The sequence below is a fragment of the Stenella coeruleoalba genome, assembly GCF_951394435.1.
Source record: "Stenella coeruleoalba genome assembly, chromosome: 10".
Classification (NCBI taxonomy): Eukaryota; Metazoa; Chordata; class Mammalia; order Artiodactyla; family Delphinidae; genus Stenella; species Stenella coeruleoalba.
The window spans coordinates 40,564,136-40,582,768 of record NC_137156.1 but is presented as its reverse complement, the minus strand read 5'-3'; the positions used below and the strand labels follow the sequence as shown (position 1 = coordinate 40,582,768).

Below are 18,633 nucleotides of genomic sequence, written 5' to 3'. Positions count from 1 at the left end.
AAATTAAATTCACTTTTTTAAAAAAACTTTTTTAATGTAGCTACTAGAAAATTTTAAATTACTTATATGGCTTATGTTACATTTCTATTGGATAGCATTGCTCTAGAACTCTCTGTCCAAATGGTAGCCAGTAGCCACATGTGACTATTTAAATTAAAATCAAAATTAAATAAAATTAAAAATCCAGTTCCTCATTTATACCAACAACATTTCAAGTACTCGTTATAATCTATGGACCATAGAAGATGTCCATCATCACAGAAAGTTCTTTTAGATAATGCTGCTCTAGGGACTCCTTGAAGGCTACATCTGTCTGCTTTTTCATTAAGGGACACTATAGCCTTGGTATTGGAGGTGAAGTTATTGAAAACTTGGTGGGTAACTGGGGACGGCTTGGCTTGCAGTGGGGCAGCACTGTCTCTTAAAATCAAACTGGAGCAGCTCACCCTTCAGGCTTCTGGGAGGAGGAGGGTGGTTGATGGGGAAAAGAGGGTCATCTGCCTCTTTTTAGTTATCTCTCTCAGGATAAGGGCTGTGAGCCAAAGCTTTCTTCATCTCTCTTCAGGCTGGGCTATCCTCTCCCACCATCTCACTGGAGAATTTTAGTCATTTATGTACACTATTTACCATTTATGTGTCATATATGATTATGTGTTTATAATTAAATATGTTGATAATGGGTAATTATATTTGATTTCTATTCTAAACCTTATTTTAATATGTTCAGTCGTGTAGTTTATTGTTCTTTTAGTTCCAAATAAATCCAATAGAGGGAGCATGGCTGTGAAACCCTCTCCCTCCAGTAGCCTAGGTCATGCACGTTCAACTGGGATGATATCTCCCCACAGCAGGTAAAAATCCACTCTTTTATTTTAAACAGATACATATTTATTGAGATATCATTCATATACCGTACAATTTACCCATTTAGAATATACAACTCAGTGTTTTTTGGGGTTTTTTTTTGCGGTACGCGGGCTTCTCACTGCTGTGGCCTCTCCCGTTGCGGAGCACAGGCTCCGGACGCACAGGCTCAGCGGCCATGGCTCACAGGCCCAGCCGCTCCGCGGCATGTGGGATCCTCCCGGACCGGGGCACAAACCCGTGTCCCCTGCATCGGCAGGCGGACTCTCAACCACTGCGCCACCAGGGAAGCCCCTACACCTCAGTGTTTTAAAGTATAGTCATAGGGTTATGTGATCATTACTACAATCTAATTTTAGAAACTTTCTGTCATCCGTAAAAGAAACTCTGTACCCATTAGATGACAGTCCCCATTTTGCAGCTCTAAGCAACCACTGATCTTTCTGTCTTGATGTTTGCCTATTCTGGACGTTGAAAATTGGTTCTTTGGTGAGGGGTGGGGGTGAAAAAAAAACTTAGATATAACAGTGCTTAACCTTATTGACAGAATTTTATTTCTTAGTATTTAATTTCTCTTATTGAGTTTTCTTGGGTATCATATGAGCAACACTGATGTTGAGTTCATGGAAGATCAGGGCTATAAACTATGGCAAACAGATGGCTGTGATTAGAGGACTTTATCTATTGCTTGATCTCAAAGTCAGATGGTGAGAGGTGGCCTGTACATAGCTAGCAGCTGTCATTGGCTGCCTCATCAGTGTTGTTTATATTTAATCCTTAGTACTTTTGTGATTTGAACTTTGAGAATTAAATAAAAATAGTTTATATTTTATTATTTAATTCTACAAATTGTTCAACAAATCAATAATTTAATTAAATGTTGAAAAGGAAAAATATTGACACTATCTGAATATCTAGCACCTAGTTAAGCTAAAGTTATTTTCTCATGTTAAGCAAAAGTTAAAAGCTAACAAAATAATAATTTTAAGAAATTAATTTAAAAACTTTATTTTATCAAAAATAATTTTGAATAATTAAAATTGGATTATGTCACTATTATGTATTTATATAAATTACTAAATTACATATGTGATTCTATACATTATAATTTATATAAGAAATAAATTACATTAAAAGTTACTCAACAGGGCTTCCTTGGTGGTGCAGTGGTTAAGAATCCGCCTGCCAATGCAGGGGACATGGGTTCAAGCCCTGGTCCAGGAAGATCCCCTATGCTGCGGAGCAACTAAACCCGTGCTCCACAACTACTGAGCCTGCGCTCTAGAGCCTGTGAGCCACAACTACTGAAGCCTGCGTGCCAGAACTACTGAAGCTCATTCGCCTAGAGCCTGTGCTCTGCACCAAGAGAAGCCACCGCAATAAGAAGCCCACATACCACATTGAAGAGTAGCCCCCACTCGCCGCAATTAAAGAAAGCCTGCGCACAGCAACAAAGACCCAATGCAGCCAAAAATAAATAAATAAATAATATATATATAAAAGTTACTCAGCAGATATAGTTATAAACTTAAGTTAAATATTAATAGCTTTAAAATTTTAAATTTAACTTTTCACACTTTATTTTTTAACCTTTTAAAAAAATTTTTTGGCTGCTTTCGGTCTTCGTTGCTATGTGGTGGTCTTTCTCTAGCTGCAGCAAGCGGGGGGCTACTCTTCATTGCGGTGCTTGGGCTTCTCATTGCAGTGGCTTCTCTTGTTGTGGAGCATGGGCTTTAGGCGTGCGAGCTTCAGTAGTTGCAACACGCGGGCTCAGTAGTTGCGGCACATGGGCCCTAGACTGCACGGGCTTCAGTAGTTGTGGCGCATGGGCTCAGTAGTTGTGACGCCTGGGCTCTAGGGTATGCGGGCTTCAGTAGTTGTGGTGTGTGGGCTCTAGAGTGCAAGCTCAGTAGTTGTGGCGCACAGGCTTAGTTGCCACATGGCATGTGGGATCTTCCCGGACCAGGGCTCGAACCTGTGTCCCCTGCATTGGCAGGTGGATTCTTAATTACTGTGCCACCAGGGAAGTCCCTTAACTTTAACTTAAAAGAATTATTTAGTCTTTCTTAACCTGACATTGAATAAAAGGAATAAGCTTTATTCTTATTCTTTTTATGTATAAAGCACAGGTAGACATATAGTACATAAGGTATACAGTATATCTGTGGTATTAAATTTCATGGAGAAGGGACAATTAGGAAAAAAATAGCTAAACAGGCTCCTGTGAGGTGGTAATTATGACAAAAAGTTTGAACAACAGGAACACAGGTGTAGGTGTATCTCCTAATAGGATGGTGATTAGTCCAGAACCTTGGTGTGGTGATATCTAGAGTGGATGGAAATGACCCTCCTGGTTGTAGATGTACCAGCTTACAGCTAGAAGGTCCCATGGTATTTCCCTTCACCTGGAAATAGGATGGAAGGGATAGGAGGGAAGTGCAGAACAGGGTAGGTTAGACAACACACATATGTAGAAGAAATAGTCCTTGTTCTTACAGTTCTTAGAGTCTAGTTGGAGAGATAAGACAGAAACATGGAAAGTTCATTCATTTAGTAAGAATTAAATGTAAATTCAAGATAAACAATAGAATATTTGACTTATTGCAAAAAAATTCAGTTTATCTACACTATTCTGTATGTTTATAATGTCCTTGTTAGTGCAGTGTTTTTAGTGTTCCATGGTACTTCATATGTACAGTGTGTAATGACAGTCTTATGTATCACAGCTTTAGCTAAGATATGGAAGGAAGTAATATGGGTCCTGCTTTTTGGGGAGTTTGGCTTATGCCTCTCCAGGTGTTGTGCTGCGGGGCAGCAATACTAGTATTGCCAGGTTTGGGGGAACCAATCAAGGTTGTCAAGTGTGCCTGTGGGAGACCTAGGACTGGAATTCCAGAATCCTGAGTTTTGCAGTTTCTTTTGTCTTTCCAGAAATCTGACAGCCATTTACAGAGACAGTGGAATATGCTTTAAAAAAAAAAATCTTTTAGAGCATGTCCATTGCAATTCAAAAGAGGAGGGCCTCAGCCTTGCAAATCACCTGACATCATGGCCTTTCGGCTACACTTATGTATCAGCCAGGCTTTGGAGCTGACCCTTAGGAGGACTTTTAAGTGCTTCAAGTGGTGTTTAGGCCTCTGTTTCTTCTGCTGCTGTTCACCTTTATTTTTCTTTGTAGGTGTCTCTGCAAACAGACTCATGGGTGGTGCAATGCAGCTTACCTTTCGCAAGATGGCATTTGACTATTACCCCTTCCACTGGGCAGGTAGGAGAATTCTGAATGGGTGCAGTTTTAGCGTGGCCTAGGTATTGAGGCCATATGCCTGGGTTCATCCCTGACTGCCCAGCAGAAGGGTGCCAGGGATTGCAGCACATGCTCAGAGAGGTGTTGGCAATAGTCCTTTTCAAGAGGACATCTTCTGGAAACTTGCAGGGTCCACTGTTGATGCGAAGCAGTAGGAGGGGAGGCAGTGTCTGAGATGTTGCTTTTGATTCTGTGCTCTACCCCTTACTTGCACTAGTTTTAGAGCCTCTCCAGTGGTCCATGGTCAAAGATGGCAAAAGTCAGCAGCTGGCCTTTAGGGAACCCTAGGGAAAAATCACATATAGAATCCAGAAGAACTTGAGTGCTCTCACTAGATAATTTTTACTTATCCCAGAGAATTTTGGATTGGCGGTGAGGGATCAGATTCTGAATTATGGAAAACTATACCAATGGAAAAGAAAATTTGTAACATTGGGTCATGATCTTAGACTAAAATCTTTTTGCTTTATCGCACAGGCGATAGCTGCAAACATTGGGTACGTCACTGTGAGGCCATGGAGACCCGAGGCCAGTGGGCCCAGAAGCTGGTGATGGAATTTCAGAGTAAAATGGAGAAGTGGCACGAGGAGACAGGTCTGAAACCACCCTGGCACCTGGGGGTAGACTCTCCCTTCCGGAGGAAAGCAGGTGGGTTATGAGGAGCTGGAGGACTCCTGTTGCTTTGCCTCTTGACATTTACCTTTGAGTATCAGTGGCAATAAAGCACTGGACTGGCTAATTATCCCAACTTACTCCCAGCTGATTATTCCAACTTTATCCCACGGAGAGACATCTGTGACTTTTTTCTTTACGGAGTCCTGTTTGTCTCCAGGGATAGCTGCAGTGTGGAAGAGAGGTTGTTAGCTTCTCTATTTAATAGGCCGTTGCCTTGGTCTGAAGGAGAGAATAGTTTTTGAGTTCCGTCCTGGAGCTTGCCAGTGTTAAACTCTTTCCTACATATAGCATTAATGATCTTAGGGTTTTTACTTTCCGAATTCTATTAATGATGATAGTTGAGTGTATCTGATTCTTTTTCCCACCTCCTTATTTTTATTTAGATTCTCTCTCCAGTCCTCAAAAGAACCCGCTTGAGAGAAGCCCCTCTCAGGGCCGACAGGCTGTCTTTCGGCCTCCAGCATGGAATCGCCTACGCTCTAGCTGCTTGGTAATACGGGTGGATGACTTGGACGTCCACCAGGTAAGGAGCCCATGACACAGGGAAACAGGGCTGGAAAGGGGTGGAGCAGTTCATTTGGAATGCAACAAATGTGATCAAGGTTGTAGAATTCGGAGGCTGCTTCCCTCCCTTCCAGGTGGATTTGACACTTTGGTCTGTTTCTTTCTGAGTGTGACTGCTGAGATCAGGACTTGGGATTCCCCACTTTCCTCTGAATACCCCACTACAAACCTTTCACTGAAAAAACGAACTCGTAGATAGTGTTAGTCAGGTGTGAGAATGCCTGGAATCTGCGTGAAGAGCACTCTGCTCCCTGTGACAGACTTTGGAAGAGTTGTAGAGGCTTTATCCTCCTATCTCAGAGGAAATTGAGGAAATTCTATTCTGGGTGCTGTATAGATGCTAACAGCAACTCGTGATTGCATAGGTTTCTACAGCTGGACAGCCAAGTAAGAAGCCATCGGCACTCCTTTCCTGCAGTCGGAAACTTCACAACCTCCCCACTCAGGTCTCTGCCATTCATATTGAGTTCACAGAGTATTACTTCCCCGATAATCAGGAGCTGCCAGGTAAGCATCTGCTCTGGTCAGTCCTTACTGTCTTGCTCTTGCTCTTCGCATTTGTCCTCCTCGGGGGCTCTCTGCTTATATTCTGTTTGTCATTTGGAGTTTTAAGTGTTTGAGTTAGTTTAGCACACCTTTGTTGAAAACTCTTCCCTGTGTAAATATATACCTTTGATAATAAAATGAATATTAGCTGATAAGTGAGAGTCGAGCTGCTACTTCATTCATGGTTTCTTTTTTTCTCTGCTTTCCAGTTCCCTGTCCCAATCTTTACATTCAGTTAAATGGTCTGACATTTACTATGGATCCTGTCAGCTTGCTCTGGGGAAACCTCTTCTGCCTGGATTTATACCGCAGCTTGGAGCAGTTCAAAGCTATCTACAAACTGGAAGATTCAAGCCAGAAAGATGAACACTTGGACATCCGACTGGATGCCTTCTGGTTGAAGGTAGGGTAGAGAGTGGGATTTTTGTTCCCTGTTGGCAGCCACAGCTGCACTTCTACCATGGCTATAATCCAAGGTTCTGCTCTGTCCATTTGATAGAAGTAAGGAAAGCAGTTTTACAGCCCAAATGGTCTTTCACGTGTGTATTAATGGTGGGTTGCAGAGTTGCTCAGCTGGCCATTCTGAATTGGGTTTCATTTTCTCTCTGAAGGTGAGCTTCCCGCTGGAGAAGAGAGAGCGGGCTGGGCTGCACCGTCCCCAGGCCCTTGTCTTCTCTGCATCAGGCGTGACTGCCACCAATACACGTCACGCCCCACATTGTAGCTGTCCAGACCTTCAGAGTCTCTTCCGGGGTTTTGCTGCTGCTGAGTTCTTTCATTCCAATTATGTTCAGTTTCCCAAGGTGCCAGGCGGCTTTAGCCTTCTGCACATGCTGTTTTTGCATCACGCCTTCCAGGTGGATTCCCGATTCCCTCAATCTAGTGCCCTCCCTCCCCAGAGGCTTAAGGCTTCCCAGGATCTCTGGTCCATCCACTTCACCCAGATCTCCTTGGACTTTGAGGGAACAGAGAACTTCAAAGGCCATTCCTTGAATTTTGTGGCCCCCTTCCCCTTGTCGATTTGGGCCTGCCTACCCCTCCGCTGGCAGCAAGCCCAGGCACGAAAGCTCCTTATGGCCACAGAAGGGAGGCTGAAAGCATCCGCCAGCTTTGGCAGTCCTGTCCATTCTGAGGCCCTTGCCCCTGACACTGTGTCCCATCAGAGGTCAAAGACTGAGCATGATTTGAAAAGCCTATCAGGCCTTACAGAAGTCATGGAAATTCTGAAAGAAGGCAGCAGTAGTGTGGATAACAAAGGGCCTCTGACAGAGCTGGAGGACGCGGCAGATGTACATGTGCTCATACACTCGCCTGAGCATGTCCGAGTGAGGCTTGACCACTACCAGTACTTGGCTCTCCTCCGCCTGAAGGAGGTGCTCCAGGGTCTTCAGGAGCAGCTTACTAAGGATACCGAGGCCATGACTGGGTCTCCTCTGCAGGACCAGACAGCTTGCATTGGCGTCCTCTTCCCCAGTGCTGAGGTGGCTCTGCTCATGCATCCTGTCCCTGGCGCTGTCGAAGCTGACTCTGAGGGTTCAGATACTACGAGCCTTGTAGATTCAGAGCTGTCTCCTTCAGAGGATAGGGAGCTGAAGTCTGATGCCTCCTCAGAACAGGGCCCAGCAAGCCCCAGGAAGGTTCTGGAGGACACTGACGTTGAAAATCTGGATGCATCCCAGGATAGGCCACTGCCTCTCCATAGCAATGGAGAAGTGCAGGACTCAGATTCTCTTGCACAGCAGGAGGCAGGGAAGGGCCATGAGGCAGTTGATTCCTTACAGGACAAGGGACTGAGCAGCGCCCAGGCACCTAGCTCACCAGCTGAGTTGAAGCCCCCAGGGGGCAAGGATACTGCTGTGAATGGACAGGGCGAGCTCATCCCCTTGAAGAACATTGAGGGAGAATTATCAAGTGCTATTCACATGACCAAGGATGCCACAAAGGAGGCTCTACATGCCACCATGGACCTCACCAAGGAAGCTATGTCTCTGACTAAGGATGCCTTCAGTCTGGGCAGAGACCGAATGACCTCCACCATGCACAAGATGCTGTCTCTGCCCCCAGCCAAGTGAGTGGTTCTCTGCCTCCTTCATTCACCTCCTCTCTCCCTCCTAGCTCTGGCCATTGGGCTCAGGCCTCCTGCCATGTGCACTTGTAGATTGGGAAGCACCGCGTGGTCCAGGAGCGTACATGGAATGGCCTAGTTAATGTGGCAAAGCCTTTAGTTTTCAGAGCTGCCTGTAGAGCAGTGGAAGAACTTTCAGGCTACTTAGAGGATATAGGCATACCAGTCAGAGGGACTTTACTTTCGGGACTACACCTAATTCTGTGATAGGGGAAGAACCAGAAATTGCAATAAAATAACAAAATCCCATGGATTTTCTCATGCCTCCATATATCTTAGCCTGGTCTTGGGCAGTTTTCAAGTCAACATTTATTGCTTCTTAGCATCAAGCTATCTCCTCTTTCACTGATTCACTGTTATTGATACAGCTATGCTGTATCAGAATAATAATACCTGGCATCTGTATGATATTTTATTCTTTTCAGTGGGCTCTCATATAGTATTTTATTTGATGTAATCCCCACAGCAGCTCGGGGAGGTCGCTGCAGATGTTTGTATCCCCAGTTTATAACTGAGGAAATGGAAGCTTCAGAGAGGATGAGCCCATGGATCCTGTATCTTATAACTAGAAAAGCTGGGGCTTTGAACTTGCTCTTTCTGGTACACCTTATCAATATCTGTCAGAGTAATAGAGAAGGAAGAATTTCACTCATCCGTTCAACAAGTATTTTTTGAGCCCTTACTGTGTGCCAGGCTCTGTGTTAGATGCCGGGGCTACAGTGGGGAGTAAGCAGAAAACACAGAAATGCACAGTCAGAAGAGTGGGAAGGTATAGATTTTTCCATGGGTGCCTGTGGTTTTAGGAAAGATAATGAAAACTATGGGAAATCTTTGCTGGGACACTTAGTGGTTTGGGGACCATGGTTTGAAGATCAGTGGCTTTAGAACTTTTGTCTAAGTGGATTTTCTTAAGTGTGTCTCAAAGCAATGCCTGCGGGTATACTAGTACCTGCTAGGCCTAGATAGCCTAGGAGGAAAGAGGAGGAAAGCTTAAAGGATTAATTATGTAATAATACTAGGCAACATTTATTGAGTACTTTCTATGTGTCAGGCCTTGTCCTAAATATTAACAATATTAATGCATTGAATTATTGTAAGAACCCTATAAGGCAGGTCCTAATATCACTCCACATTTTACAGGTGAGAAAACTGAGGCTCAGAGAGGTAAGAAACTTGCTCAAGATCACACAGCTTGTGAGTGGTGGGGTGAGGATTGAAAGCCTGGACTCCCAATCACCTAATGTGCTGCCTTTTCTAATTAGAGAAAAGTAAGGGAGATGGGAAAAGAGGAGAGGTAAAAAGGAGAAAAGGAAGGTGTGTGATACAAACTCTGTTTGAAACACCAACAGTGACTTCCTAACTGCCCAGGCCAGTGGCCTTTTCTCAGTCATCTTTTTCCAGGACGACTCTGTGCAGTCAGCCTTGCTGGTCAGTTCATTCCGGACCAGCCTTGCTGGTCAGTTCCTCGCACTTCTTGGAAGGAGTCTTTTCTTTTCCCTTGGCTGCTCTCTTCTTCCTTTTATCCTGTAAATGGAACTGTTCCACAGCACTAGGCTGTCCATATTCTGATCGCTTTTGTCATAATTTTTATTTTTTAAATTATAAAAATGATTTGTGTTCATTTCATTGACAGTGTGGAAAAATAAAAGAATAAGAAGAAAATGTTAAGAGTCACTTGTAATGACACTATCCAGAGATAGCCATTATTTACATTGCATCTGTTTGCTTCCAATTTTTCTATACATATTTGTGTATCCATGAGAATGCTTACATGTGCCTACTCATATAAAATACCCAAATATTATTTTATAATATTTGTGTATTTATATTATTTCTATATAATATAGAAATTTTCCAGTTTTATTCTCTTTATGATTTATTGTGAATAGTTCCCCATTCATGAGGTATTTGAACATATAATTTTTAATTGCTCTATTATATTCTTGCAGATGGGTGTATCATAAGTTATTCATCCAGTCCACTCTCTGGGGGGCATCATTTAGTCTGTTTCCAATTTTTTCTCAGGTAAAACCAAGGCTGTGTTAAACGTCCCTATTTTTGTGAACATTACTCCTTATGCATATCTAAACGTTTAGAATAAAACCCAGAAGTGGAATTATTGGGTCAAACACTACAAACATTTTAAGGTTCTTGATGTATTTGCCAAACTTTCAGAAGGTTTATATCACTCAAATGCATTTTTGAATACATTTGACCCTTGATCAATGTGGTGATTAGGAGCACTGAATCTCTGTGCAGTTGAAAATCTGCATGTAACCTATAGTTGGCCTTACCTATAAGAGGTTCCTGCATATAAGTGGTTCCAACGCATCCACAGATTCAACCATCTGTGGATTGTGCAGTACTATAGTATTTACTCTTGAAAAAAATTTGCATATAAATGGACCTGTGCAGTTCAAACCCGTGTTGTTCAAGGATCAGCTGTACTTTCGCTCTAAGTTATTTTGTCCATCTCCTCACGTCTGCGAGAGCCCTTATTTTCAGTCCTAACTTCCCTCCCCTCCCCTGCTCTTGCTTTAAAACTATCTACTGCCCATAGCTCCACATTGATCTCCCAGGGGTGCCTTGAACCTCACATATATAAAAGAATAAATTCCTTATCCCTCCCTCCCCCGGCCAGTTCTCTTTTTCTTTCTTTTTTTGGTGGCATCATTCCTTTGCTCATTCAAGCTCTGCCTCTTCCAGGCATTTGTCAGGTTCTGACCATACTTTTAAACTTAAGCATGCTTCAGAATCATCTGGAGGCTTGTTAAAACACAGAGTGCTGAGCCCTGTCCCCAGAGTTCCTCGTCCAGTAGGTCTGAGACAGAGCCTGAGAAGCTGCATTTCTAATGAGTTCCCCTTTAGATGATAATGTTCGTCTGAGGATGACGCTGGGAGCACAGCTCTAGGGAGTCTCACATCTGTTTCTCCTGTCTGCTCCCACATGTGGACTATTTTAGTGAACTATTAGTTGATTTCCTCATTGAATATCTTTCCCTCGCTAGCATATTTGGAAAAGGCAGGTCAAACTTCTTTTTTTTTAAATTAATTAATTAATTAATTTGTTTATTTATTTTTGACTGCATTGGGTCTTTGTTGCTGCGTGCGGGCTTTCTCTAGTTGTGGTGAGCGGGGGCTACTCTTCGTTGTAGTGCGTGGGCTTCTCGTTGCGGTGGCTTCTCTTGTTGCAGAGCTCAGGCTCTAGGCGTGCGGGCTTCAGTAGTTGTGGCACGCAGGCTCAGTAGTTGTGGTTCGCGGGCTCTAGAGCGCAGGCTCAGTAGTTGTGGGACACGAGCTTAGTTGCTCCGCGGCATGTGGGATCTTCCCAGATCGGGGCTCGAATCCATGTCCCCTGCATTTGCAGGCAGATTCTCGACCACTGCGCCACCAGGGAAGTCCCAGGTCAAACTTCTTAAACCACAGGTATGATCTTGTTATTTCCCTTTTCTAAAGCCTTCTGGCTTTTTCTTTATTCTCCCTGAATTGAGTTTGAACTTCTTAGTGTGGTGTAATCAGTTATTACGATATATCCATATGGCACTTTACAGTTTTTTAAAATAGACTATTTTCTAGAGCAGTTTTAGCTTCACAGCAATATTGAGTAGACAGTACAGAGATTTCCTGTATGCCTCCTGCACTTCACAGTTTTCAGAGCACTTTCATGCGTTATCTTTTGTCCAGGGTTTTCTATAATCTGGCTGCCACTCATGTGGTAAAGTGAAAAAAGCACTTAGCAAGAAGTTAGGAGACTTGGGTTCTTCTTAATTCTACCTTTAACTGGGACTGAGTCAGTTTCTTCACCTATAAATAAAATCAGAGGTGGGCACATAAGGTCTTTAAAGGTTTCTTTAAAGAAACCTTTCTAACTTTATCTTCTATTGCTCTCCCCCGACAAAACTTACGCTCCAGCTGAGCTGAGCTCTTTACTAGTCTCCAAAGGTACATTTCGTTTTCTGGCTCCATGCCTTTGCTCATGCTGTTTCTTCCCCATGGAAGGCCCTCTTCATCATCTCTTTCACAGTCCTTCAAGGACCACCTCAAACATAATCTCTTTCCACAGAGCCGTTCTCTTCATCCTTTCCCCTCTTTGGTATTGCCTAGCCTTTGGCTTGTATCCCTGTCCCTCTTACGGTGTGTGTGACTTACTACCATATAAGGTTATTTGTGTATAAGTCTCCTCTCTCCTGATAGAATGTACATTCTTTGAGGACAGGGGATGTCTTATTCATCACTCCCCACCACTGCCCGGTGCCTTGTATGCAGAGGTTATTCAGTAAGTACTTGAGGAATGAACATGGGTTTCAGGTACCATTCACAAGCACCAGGGCTGTAGGTAGTTGGTCTCTTCTGTACATGGGATGACCTGAATAACCTTGACATTTGATATGGGAGAACTGCCTATGCAGTTTGAAATGCTGGAATATGGGGATTCAGAAAGGCCAGCAGTTGAAAAGTGGTCTTGTAGCGGGTAATAATTGACATCAAAGTTTATGTATACAATAACGCTCTGGGCTGAAAAGGATGGGTATTGCAAGGGAATGGAACAACATACCTCCTAAGCCACATTTGTGGGTTTTGTTTTTGTTTTTTAAACAGGGAGCCCATGGCCAAGATAGATGAGGGGGTGGCAGCCCCTGTAGGTGGAGGAGCTGCCCGACTCCGATTTTTCTCCATGAAGAGGACAGTATCTCAGCAGTCATTTGATGGTGTCTCATTGGATAACAGTGGCCCTGAAGACCGGATTTCAGTGGACAGTGATGGCAGTGAGAGCTTTGTGATGCTCTTGGAGTCTGGTAAGTGGAAGCAGAGCCGGGCAGAGTTGTAGAGCCCCAAGAGTGTTCTTTCTGATGCCTGTATTCAGACCAGCAGGATGCAAAAGGAGCTGAGATTTGATAATGTAGACATTTTCTTAATCAGAAAACCAAAAGAAGAGAAATTTTAGTGGATTTGTGGCTCTGACTTTATCCCCACATCTTCTAGGTTATTGATTAGTACTTGACATTTATCACAGAACAACACTCAAAGAAGAGAGCGCTAGTCTTACAGCCATGTAGCTGTGGCGGTAAGACTAATTCTGTGGCCGTATCAATGGTGTGTGTGTTTGTTGTCTGCTTTTTGCCTAAACTATGTATTTTATTGTTGGAAAATAACTAGGAGCTTTTTGTCTATGATAAAACAAGTAACCTTTAGGCATTAGATTAATCACCACTAGGAGTTAACACTAGTTCTTTCAGCTTATTGAAATGAAAACTTTTAAAATCGCACCTTAAGAGTATCTAAATGAAAATAAAAAGAGAATGTACTGTTTCTTAAGCTGGATGGTATATATCCATGTTTGTTTTGTTATTATTATTAATTTCTTATGGGAAAATCCAAATATTTAAAAATAGACAGAATCAGGGCTTTCCTGGTGGCGCAGTGGTTGAGAGTCCGCCTGCCGAAGCAGGGGACACGGGTTCGTGCCCCGGTCCGGGAAGATCCCACATGCCGCGGAACGGCTGGGCCCTTGAGCCATGGCCGCTGAGCCTGCGCGTCTGGAGCCCGTGCTCTGCAACGAGAGAGGCCACAACAGTGAGAGGCCCGTGTACCTCAAAAAAAAAAAAAAAGATTCAAATAGCGAACCTTCATATACCCATTACCTAGCTTCAGATATTAAGAACTCATGGCCATTCTTGTTTTATATATTCTTCTGCCCACTTCCCTTCCTCCCATATTATTTTGGAGCAAATCCGAAACATATCATTTTATCCATAAATATTTTCATTTGGCATCTCTAGAAAATACAAATTTTTTAAATATTAAAATATTTTTAAAATTATGGTAAAATACACATAACATAAAATTTACCATCTTAACTATTTTAAACTATAATTTAGTAGCATTAATTACCTTCAAATCATTGCACAACCGTCACCACTATCCATCTCCAGAGCTCTTTCATCTTGCAAAACTCTATACCCATTAAACAATAACTCCTCATTCCCTCTTCCACCAGCCCCTGGCAACCATTCTACTCTCTGTCTCTATGAATTTGACCATCTGGGTACCTCACATAAATGGAACCATACGTGACTGGCTTGTTTCATTTCACATAAAATGTCCTTAAGGTTCATTTACGTTGTATGTAGCATGTGTCAGAATTTCCTTCCTTTTTAAGACCATTATTTGTTGTATGTTTATACCACATTTTGTTTAACCATTTATCCGTCCATAGACACTTAGTTTGCTTCCATTTACAGACTTTTTTTAAGGTGACCAAATACCATTGTCTTTTTAAAAATTAACAATAATTCCCTAAATTCATTAAATATCTAGTTAGTCTTCAAATTTCCAGTTGTCTCATGAGTGTCATAAATGTTTTATTTTTACAGTTGTCACTGTTTTTAGAGATTGGATTTGAATAGAATTTTTTGACTCTCAAATTCTTTTGTTATCTTTCTTATGCAGAGTCTGGTCGAGAATCTCTTCCGCCAGGAACTCTTCCCAATGTCTTAGACAGTGCTGGTGTTCAAGGGAGCCCTGTTGCAGATAGTTATGGCCAGGGGTCACCAGAGGCCAAGAGTTCAGCCTCACCCAGTGGGGAAGACCTTCATCTTCACCTGGTCAGCTGTTCTATTTTCTTCTCTGCAGAGGGTAGGCTCTAAGCTGGAAGCTTGGGACTCAGCTAAGGGAGTCTCCTTTTACAGGTCTCAGTTCTGGTCCTGAAGGTGAATGAGGTGTCCTTGGGGATTGAGGTACGTGGTGAGGACCTGACTGTGGCCCTGCAAGCAGAGGAGCTGACCCTCCAGCAGCTAGGCACCGTGGGACTCTGGCAGTTCCTGCATGGACAGTGCCCAGGTGAGGATGGTGGGATTGCAGGAGAGCTGGTGGGATTTTTCTGGGGCATCCATAGCTTGACTTGCTCCTGTCACTGTGCTCCAAGGGCAGCTACTTTAGTGCCAAGCCCTTGGCGCTTCTCTCCAGCAGCGATTAGGGGGAGGAAGAAGTCTAATGAAGTCTCCTTGCAAGGAGCCTCCCAGAGCTCTTTCTGGGGTTTTGTACTCAGTAGGCTAGTCTGCGTCCTCACCTCCCAGGTGCTCCTTATGCTTATACATGAGGACTGTGTCCACTTCTTTGTGAGGCTGCTAACATCAAGCTATATCTGATCAGGGAACTTCTGATTCAGTCCTTTGATGTGAATTATCATTTATACTTTAAAAGATGACAGGAAAAATCTGGGCTTAAGCTACATGCTTTGTTTAAAAATTTTTTTTAAAATATTGAGTAGATACTAAAGAATACTTGTAAAATATATATAAGGTATAAAATAACAACAGTACAATGAACCCATGTACCCACTACCTAGTTTAGTAAATAGAACAGTACCATTAACTTTGAAGTCCCCGGGAGTCCCTCTCCAGAACCTTCCTCTTGCCTCTCACCTATCATAGGGAATCACTGTCCTGAATTTTGTATTTCTCATTCTCTTGTTTTACAATTCTTCTGCATGTGTTTGTATCAATGTATTATTTAGCTTTGCAGTTTTTCAAGTTTTTCTAAATGGAATCATAGTTTGTATTCTTTTGTGATTTCAAGTACCATGATATTCTTCAGATTCTTCTAGGTTGTTGAGTTAGCTCTAATTTATTCATTTTTACTACTATATAATATTCTATTGTAGAAATATACCACTTTTTGCTTTTTTAAAAACTGCTTATGCGTACTATGAAATTCACTCCTTGTAAGTATACAATTTGATAAATATTAGTAAGCTTACAGGGTTCTACAACCATCACCATCACCCCCAAAATATCTCTTGTACCCATTACTCTAGTTACTATTCTTCAGTCTGTTCTGAACAGACATTTGGGTTGTTTCCAGTTTTTTTGCTATTTCAAATAGGGCTGTCTTGACATGCCCATCCTTGTACGTGTCTCCTGATATGTATGTTGGAGAGTTTCTCCAGGTTTATATTCCTGAGGAAATAATTGTTAGGTCATTAGGGTAGGTATAGCTTTAACCTTAGTAGATAATGCCAATTTGTTTTCCAGAATGGTTGTACCAATTTGCATTTATATAGGTATGTAAGTTGTTTCATAGCCTTGGCTACACCTGAGATTATTCTTTATGCAGTTTTGAGTAAATTAGCATAGATCCCGCTTGGCTTCCTCAGAGAGAGGTGAGAAGACCAAGACTTGGAGAAAGGAAGAGATGATCAAATTTAGCAGAGTTGAGGGTCCTCTGTTTGTTTGTTTGTTTTTGGCTGTGCTGTGTGGCTTGCGGGATCTTAGTTCCCTGACCGGGGATTGAACCTGGGCCACAGCAGTGAAAGCGCCAAGTCCTAACCACTGGACCGCCAGGGAATTCCCAAGGGTCCTCTGTTTTAAGAGCTTTACCTTGGCCATCAGCCCAGTGCCTCTGATTCATAGCAAGACCAGCTTTTTATTGGTCCTTAACATCCCTTCTGTCATGAGAGGCATTAGAGCAAAGTAGCCAAGCCCACAGTCTTTGCAGTTAGGCTGCCCGCGTGCAAATTGTATCCTTGCTACTTACAAGTTGTGTTACTTTGGGCAAGTTACTCTCTGTGCCGTAGTTCTTTCATCTCTAAAATGGGAATGATAATAATACTTCTGGCCCAGGGTTGTTAGGAATATTAAATATATATAAAGTGCTTAGAGCAATCACTGGCTAGTAAGTAATTAATATGTTTTCCTTCTGTCTTTCTTCTCAAAGGCAAAAGCTTTCAGGAAGCCTCAACTTTGAAGACTGGCCACATCAGGCCAGCTGTAGGCCTTCGCTTTGAGGTGGGGCCTGGTGCAGCTGTTCATTCCCCTCTGGCCACACAGAATGGCTTCCTACGTTTCTTGCTTCAGGGCTGTGACCTTGAGCTGCTCACTTCGGTGCTCAGTGGCCTGGGGCCCTTCTTGGAGGATGAGGAGATCCCACTGGTAGTTCCCATGCAGATTGAGCTCCTGAACTCCAGGATCACTCTAAAGGTGAGAGGAACTTTGGGGTTTTACCCTAGGCTTAGTCAGGCAAGGGATTCTGGCAGTGACAGCTGTTAACTTCTTCTCCTGTCCCTGTAAAATGTAATGAGGATCAAGTGAGGAAATGCATATTAGCATTCTTTGTCAGTGTTACAGTAGTACATAAAAATGTGTTGCTGGCAAAGAGTCCTGAGTTCAACTGAGGGGATCTTGTCTCTAGCCCTGACCCTTGGCATGCAGCATGACTGTGCAAGCCCATTAGGTTATCAGGTCCTCAGTCTCACCACCTCTAGAGTGGGAGAGACTCAATTATGCCTCTCACATCTCACAAGAATGTATGGATAAACATACATTTGACATAAAAGTGCTTCCAGCTCAATGGTGGAAGCATGGCTTGTTACCTAAGTTGCTCTGAGCTGGTTGGGGGCATCATGTGGTTTCTCTCTCTCCTATAGGACGATATCCCCCCCATCTATCCGACCTCTCCAGGCCCCATCCCCATCACTCTAGCCGTGGAGCACGTTGTGCTGAAGCGGAGTGACGACGGTGTGTTCCACATAGGCGGTGAGTTGGGCTTGTCAGCCTCCCGGCTTCTCTGCCTTTTTGCTCCTGTAAAGGAATAGGTGACAACTAGGAATAGTCTGCACGTTGCTGGCAGCTTGTCATTTAGAACCTTTACTTTTTTCCAGCTGCTGCTCAGGACAGACCATCAGCCGAAGTACTTAAAAGTGAGAAGAGGCAGCCCCCAAAAGAACAGGTGTTTCCTGTGCCCACAGGGGAGGCTTTTGGTCCACAGGTGAGGATATAACTGAACAGTACCTTTCCCATAAACCCTTAGGGGCTGTAATCACAGAAGCGGGTAAAACTCAGAGGGCTGAAAAGGTTGCTTGTGCTGGGTACAGCTGGGTGGTCTGGGTTCCTGTCACCTAGCAGCAGCTTCTAGAAATGCTGAACAGAGGATGTAAGTCAGGAGCTGGAGATGAATAGTTGCTGATGACATCTTCCACCTGTTGCTGTCCCTGCAACTGATGAACTCTGAAGAGGGGTTTAGGCTCTTAGGAAATATCTAGTTGGGTTTTCTTGATCATTGACCAAACTTGTGGGTTGTTCTGCTTGAATTCTTACTCCTCGTTCCCTTACTGGATGTTTCTGCAAGGTGTGTTACCTTATTTATTCACTGTGAATTACTAATTGTTCCTCAGGTACAAGAACTGCCTACCCTACAAAAGGAACTTATAGAAACTAAACAAGCATTGGCTCATGCCAACCAGGATAAAGAGAAACTTCTTCGGGAGATTAGGAAATATAACCCCCTCTTTGAGCTCTGACAGCAGTGGCTCAGCCATCTGTGCCAGGGAGAGAGGAGGAGATCACCAGCAATCGCACCACCTGCGACAGGCACCATCCAGGGTTGGACAAGTCAGCTAAGGATGCTCAACTCACTCCTCGTGGTGTCCTTTCTACTAGCAGTTCTGACTTGGATGGAAGACAGGGCAAAGTATTACCACGTTCCAGGAAGTTGGGGGCAGCTTTGTGTGTGGCTCAGGCATCACGTATTTCCTGTATAAAGCCTTTTGGCCCTCTGC

The 18,633-nt window shown here is 43.3% G+C and overlaps 1 protein-coding gene across 3 annotated transcripts in view; it reads left to right on the top strand.

Annotated features, from left to right (window-relative positions):
- BLTP3A (bridge-like lipid transfer protein family member 3A) overlaps nucleotides 1-18,382 on the top strand; it is a 51,693-nt gene extending 33,311 nt beyond the window's left edge. For 2 of the 3 annotated variants that reach the window (XM_079933752.1, XM_079933754.1), the window contains 13 exons: nucleotides 4,043-4,129; nucleotides 4,646-4,816; nucleotides 5,227-5,366; nucleotides 5,773-5,914; nucleotides 6,163-6,356; nucleotides 6,565-8,021; nucleotides 12,678-12,874; nucleotides 14,529-14,683; nucleotides 14,768-14,918; nucleotides 16,794-17,056; nucleotides 17,503-17,611; nucleotides 17,737-17,843; nucleotides 18,250-18,382. In XM_079933752.1, the coding sequence (XP_079789878.1) occupies nucleotides 4,043-4,129; nucleotides 4,646-4,816; nucleotides 5,227-5,366; nucleotides 5,773-5,914; nucleotides 6,163-6,356; nucleotides 6,565-8,021; nucleotides 12,678-12,874; nucleotides 14,529-14,683; nucleotides 14,768-14,918; nucleotides 16,794-17,056; nucleotides 17,503-17,611; nucleotides 17,737-17,843; nucleotides 18,250-18,375 (3,299 nt within the window). In that variant the 3' untranslated portion in view covers nucleotides 18,376-18,382. The remainder of the gene's footprint in view (nucleotides 1-4,042; nucleotides 4,130-4,645; nucleotides 4,817-5,226; nucleotides 5,367-5,772; nucleotides 5,915-6,162; nucleotides 6,357-6,564; nucleotides 8,022-12,677; nucleotides 12,875-14,528; nucleotides 14,684-14,767; nucleotides 14,919-16,793; nucleotides 17,057-17,502; nucleotides 17,612-17,736; nucleotides 17,844-18,249) is intronic. The other variant, XM_079933753.1, reaches the window with a different exon arrangement.
- The last annotated feature ends 251 nt before the right edge of the window (nucleotides 18,383-18,633 follow it).